Source organism: Triticum dicoccoides, chromosome 6A (assembly GCF_002162155.2).
Source record: "Triticum dicoccoides isolate Atlit2015 ecotype Zavitan chromosome 6A, WEW_v2.0, whole genome shotgun sequence".
In the NCBI taxonomy this organism is placed as follows: Eukaryota; Viridiplantae; Streptophyta; class Magnoliopsida; order Poales; family Poaceae; genus Triticum; species Triticum dicoccoides.
In genome coordinates, this window is record NC_041390.1 from 72055209 (window position 1) to 72060956 (window position 5748).

Below are 5748 nucleotides of genomic sequence, written 5' to 3' on the forward strand. Positions count from 1 at the left end.
TCAATTACCCTTCCGTGGGCTATGACAAACATCCCTGCTCTTCATTTTAGTAATGAATTCCTTGGCTTTGACGGAATCACCATGATTCAAATAGCCCTCAATCATGCACATGTAAACAGTTGTATCATGTGGTATTCCCATATCAATCATCTCATTGAATTTGATCATAGCATCATCCATTCTGCCCATCTTGCAAAATGCAGATATCAGAGTTAAATATGTGATATCATTAGGGTTCACCCCCTGCTTCAACATTTCATCAAAGAAAAGCATAGCCACATCGATCATTCCATATTTAGCATATGCCTTAATCAGTATGTTGAAAAAAGAGCGGTCGGGAACAACTCCATCTCTTGCCATCAGCTCACAGAGATCAATCATAGCAACAAGGGATCCTTCTTTAGCATACCCGTGGAGCATAACAGAGTATGAGATGACATTAGGTTTTTGGCCCTTCACAACCATGGAATAAAATATTTCTGCAGCTTCTTTGACTCTTCCATGCTTGCAAAGGTAGTCCATGACTGAGTTGCAAGTCACAACATTTGGCATAACACCTTGGCTTGTCATCAGTTCCAACAACCTAAAGGCTTCTTTCTGCTGACCCAAAGTTAAAAACCCATGGATCAGGGTATTATATATCCTATCATGTGGTTGGACACCACTATGAACCATATGTCGAAGGATCAGCTCTGCCTTATCCATTGCTCTTGCTTTGCATAGCGCATTGATAATGGAGCTCACTGGTGGAAAAAGGGCCTTTGGTCGCGGTTCGCAACTGCCATTAGTCGCGGTTGCGCAACCGCGACCAAATAGGCGCGACTAAAGCCCCCCCCCTTTAGTCGCGGTTGCTTAAGAACCGTGACTAAAGGCCCGTCCACGTGGGCGCCAGGCGGCCGTCGGGGCGGAGGACCTTTAGTCGCGGTTCTTCTGGCCAACCGCGACTAAAGGCCGCCGCAGGTTTAGGGTTTTAGCCCCCCCTAAACCTGTTTTCTGTTTAATTTGTATTGTTTTATTTCTTTTGTGCTTTATTTTAATTTTGAAGGAGTTTCACATATTCTACGGTACTACATACATGCATATGAATGTACAATTTCAAACAAATTTGAAATTAGAACCAAAAATAATTCAAGAGGAATATACAATATATATTCAATATCATCGGATGACCATATACAATTTTTAACAAGTTTCCATACATAATTTAATGCATATAAAGTTCTACGTCCTCGTAATGGTGTTCTCCTTTAGGATGGAGGACTTCCCTCCTGAACCATCCAGCTAGTTCCTCTTGAAGTGGTCGGAAGCGAGCTTCTGGACTAAGCATCATCCGGAGGTTATTCCTCTGAGCATTGGTATCACTCGGAACCCGCTCAGAGGTGTATCTCCGGATCATCTCACAGACATAGTATGCACATAGATTGGTCCCCGCTGGCTGAATATCCTCACCATTCTTAGCCTTTGACCTTTTGAATTCTAGCTCTTTTTTGAATTCACTGACCTTTGTATCTACGAACCGTCTCCAAACCCTACGAGGCAAAGAAAATTAAATGAACAAGAGAGTTATTAGTTACTTGATATTAGGAAATGAACGAAATAGGCCGATCGATATAGAGCGCAAATGAATGAAAATAATTACTTCTGCGGCATTCTTCTCATGCCGCCCCAAAGCTTTGGATCCTTATTCAGAGAGTCGTGGACGAGACATTCTGAGGTGTCAACTTTAATTACTAGCAGAATCCAGTGGAACCTGCGGACACGATACATGCACAGTACGTCATGCATAACTCATTGATTAGCCGGCCACATACCATGCATGGAGTAAACAAAAGAGAATGTGCTCAAGACAGAAACACTCACCCAAAATGGTAAGGAAATAGAATATCACTTTTGAGTTCCTGCTTTGTAAGAAACTGCCACAGGTATGCCTCCATGTCGGCGGGGTGATGCTCCAACACATATCCATTAACGATGTGTGGGTCAATGAACCCAACATCATGGATGTTCCTTACTCTGCATTCCTTAATCTTCATTCTGCATGTATAATAGCGGACACAACAATATAGTTAGGACATATATATAGTGCAGGCAATATGAACGAGATGGGGTAGAAATAAATCACTTACAGAACGTAGCAACTGATGATAGATTTGTCGAGCTCGCGCAGATTGAAAAGCTGGAACAATTCACTCAGATGAATTTGTACATAGTAATGTTTGAAGTGATGCTCATATCTAACTTCCGCATAAATATATTCTTTGGCGTTTTTATTTTTTATGTAACCCTTGTACCATTTCAGCAGACCTTTCATTTGTGGAGGTAGATCCTCTTCCTGCGCAGGCTCGATGAGAGGCCCATTCTTCACATATGTAATTACTACCTCCTTCACTGGCGCCTCATCAAGGCCTAACAGTTCACGAAGAGTAATACCTAAGTTGGCCGCTTGTTCTCTGGCACTCGTTACAGTCAATCCATGTGCTGCCGCAGCTGCTATGATATCGGGGTCATCCGGACCGGCGGCTTTCACTATAAGCGGGGCAATCGATTGTTTACTTTGTTCCCCGAGCTGGGCAACTCGTTTCCCGCTTTTTTTACTTTCTAATTCCGTTTTCTCGGCCTCCTCCAAGGCTTTGTTCTCCTGGTTCTCCGCCCGCTCTTTCTTCTCCTTCAACATGAGTGCCTGCCTACGAAGTTCACGTGCATAGTCGTCAGGCAGATTCTTCGTGGCTTGGGACGGTGTGCTCAAAAATGACTTAGCCCACTTCTTTTGCTCATCAGAAAATACTGGCTTGGGCTCGGGCTCTCTTTTCTTCTTGCAGTCCGCCTTCCATTTCTCATGATCAGCAGCCGCGGCCGCGGCAGTTTCCTCGGCACTACGTTCCCAAGGCCTTGTGGGGAGAGGCTTCAGTGATGGCTCTGGTACCTTTGTGGTCTTAGGTACATAAGGGTCCGGGTTAATAATCCAGGACTGCTTCTGCTTCTTTGCCAGAGGTGGATTGGGGGGCGGCGTCTGATCACCCGCCGGACGAGGACTGGGGGGCGGCGTCTGATCACCCGCCGGACGTTGTGGATTGGGGGGCGTCGGCTGACGTGACGGAGGTGTAGGTGAACCGCCACCACCGTAGGGGGGTGGACTTGTTGTCCTTGGCGCCTCGCCTGGAAACTTGATAAACTTCTTTTGCCATAGAATGAAATGGCGCTTGACATCTCCAAGTCTTTTCTCCCCTTCAGGTGTAGCAATGTCAATCTCCAGGTCCTCAAACTCTTGGACTATGTCCTCCACCGTGACACGAGCATAGCCATCTTGAATGGGGTTGTTGTGGTGGAGTGCTCCAGGTAAACATGGTAAAGCACTGCCGATGGCTACCTTCATGGACATGTTCCCGATAGGATAATACAGATGACATTCTTTCATCTCCTTTATATCATCCACGGGGTAGCGAGGAGGCTCCGGTGTAGTAATTTCGACCACCAGAGGCTCCGGTGCAGTAATTTCGACCACCAGAGGCTCCGGTGCAGTAATTTCGATCGTCGGTGCATCTGCACCAGCCGGTGGGGCCTCCGTGGAAGCCACACTGCTTCTCCGCTGCTGGCTTCTGAGATCCGCTGGATGATCTTCATGCTACGCCCGAGCTGCATCTCTTTCAGCTACTAGTACACTCACGGTTTTCTTCATCACATCCATTTCCGATGCCAACCGCGCCACAACATCTGCTTCCCGATCCATCTTTCTCTTCCGGCTTCTGTAACCGTACGGGTCATCATTCTGGGGGAACCCTATTTTCCACGGAATGTGCCCCATGCCTCGTACACGTCCTCCGTGTTCAGGATTTCCGAGGGCTTTTGTCAGCGCGTCGTTCTCTCTGTTGAACTTGATCTTCCCCTCTTGAGCATCCCTCATTGCGTCAATAAGGGCTTGGGTGGGTTTAATTATTTTGCCCCGGTAAACACACTCCCCTGTCTCCGGGTTCAGCGTTCCCCCATGCCCGTACCACCAGCTTTTGGCCCTTGGGTCCCATCCCTCCGTACCTGGATGGATTCCTCGCGCCCTCAGCTTGTTCTCCATCTTCTCCCACCTAGGCTCCCAAAGGCGATACCCTCCTGGCCCCATAATATGATTGTACTCCTTCTTAGCCGCATTTTCCTTATTTTTTTCGATATTTGAATGAACTGCTCCGATTTCTTTTGCTTCACAAATTCTGGCCAATCATGTTTCAGTTTCTCATATTGTCCTTTGAAATCCGGAGTCTTGTTCTGCTTGACAAAGTCATGGGCTAGATTTTGCTTGAATTTCCGGAATGCGTCGGCCATCTTATGAAGAGCGAACTGTTTGACTAGCCTCCTCCTCTCCTTGTTTTCCTCAATCTTGTTACCCTCCTCATCGAATTTGTTGTATTCCGGAGGTAGAACGAAATGTTCCATAAGCTTCTTGAAGCAATCTTTTTTTGTTCTCTTATCGACAAAAGTGAAACCAGCAATTCGTGCCTTCTTTGGCTTATTCCACTCCTGGACGGTGATCGAGACGTTGTCTCTAACAACGGCTCCGCATTGGTTGACAAACTTGGTGGCGTTCTTGCGGGGCTCCAGCGGCCTGCCGGTTGCACTGTCGACAACCTCGATGGTGCATGTTTCTCCTTGTTTCATCGTCTTGGTTGCGCCACGCTTTGACGATGTACTCGATTGTTTCGACGATCCGGCCGAGGGCTAAAATAAGAAAGAGAGTCGCGCGCGTTAGTACACACATATTTATTCAAATCAGTTAGTTTGTATCACCAGAGGCTCAATGTATATATATACCTCGGCGCCGGAGGTGGTTGCTACTTCCATTTGAAGATCGTCGTTTATCGACGTTTGTTCGGCATCATCTTGCTGATGGCGCCCTTCATCTTCACCGTCAAGGTTCAGATAAGAAGAGATATCATCTTCTTCTTGTCCGGTCGGCACATATAGAATATCGCCGTTTATGATGCCGAACATATGTGCTTCACCGTCCGGATCATAGTTGTCCATAATCGGGTCAGCTCTATCGTCCGCCATTATGTCAGTCCTGAAAACATGTAGTAAAAACAAATTAATTAAGTGAAGAAGGGGGGCGGTGGCGGTGGCGGTGGCGAAAGGGCGGTGGCAAAAGGAGGGGGCGAGGAAAGGGTGGGAGAGGGTGTCGCGGTAGAGCGCGAGACGGGGCGGTAGACGACGGCGTCACGGAGAGGGAGGCGAGGACAACACACATGTATAACCCTCGCCGCCCCCTCTCGATCCCAAAAAAAGACACCGCGTGCATCGCCGCCCCCCTCGCCGCCCCCTCTCCGTATATGCGCGGGGTCGTGTACATTTTTTTAAAGCGGGATCGTTGTACATTGACGCGCGGGGTCGTTGTATATATTGATTATCAAGTTTTACTTTTTTTGTTGTTAATTATCAAGTTTTATATACGTTTTTTTGTTAATTATCAAATTTTACGGTTTTTTTTGTTAATTATCAAGTTTTAAGTTATTTTACCATTTTTGTTAAACTAATTAACTAGTTAAAATTAAAAAGAACAAAAAAAAGAAAAAAAAGAAAAAATTCCGGTGGCCCGCGGTGCCCCTCTCTCTCTCCACGATCTCGCTCTCTGTCTGAGACCGGTGGCCCGTGCGCGCGCGGCAGTACCGAGGCCGGCCGGCGGCGTTGAGGGCGGGCGAGCGAGGCGGCGCGCGCGCGGTGGGCGAGGGAGGCCGGTGACGGCCGGCGGCGCCGTACGTGTGGGCG

The 5748-nt window shown here is 47.5% G+C and overlaps 1 protein-coding gene across 1 annotated transcript in view; it reads right to left on the reverse strand.

The window, feature by feature from the left end:
* The window catches only part of LOC119315660 (protein Rf1, mitochondrial-like), a 12602-nt gene continuing 6854 nt past the window's right edge, over positions 1-5748 (reverse strand). The window contains exon 3 of the mRNA XM_037590196.1: positions 1-739. Within this exon, the coding sequence (XP_037446093.1) occupies positions 1-739 (739 nt within the window). The remainder of the gene's footprint in view (positions 740-5748) is intronic.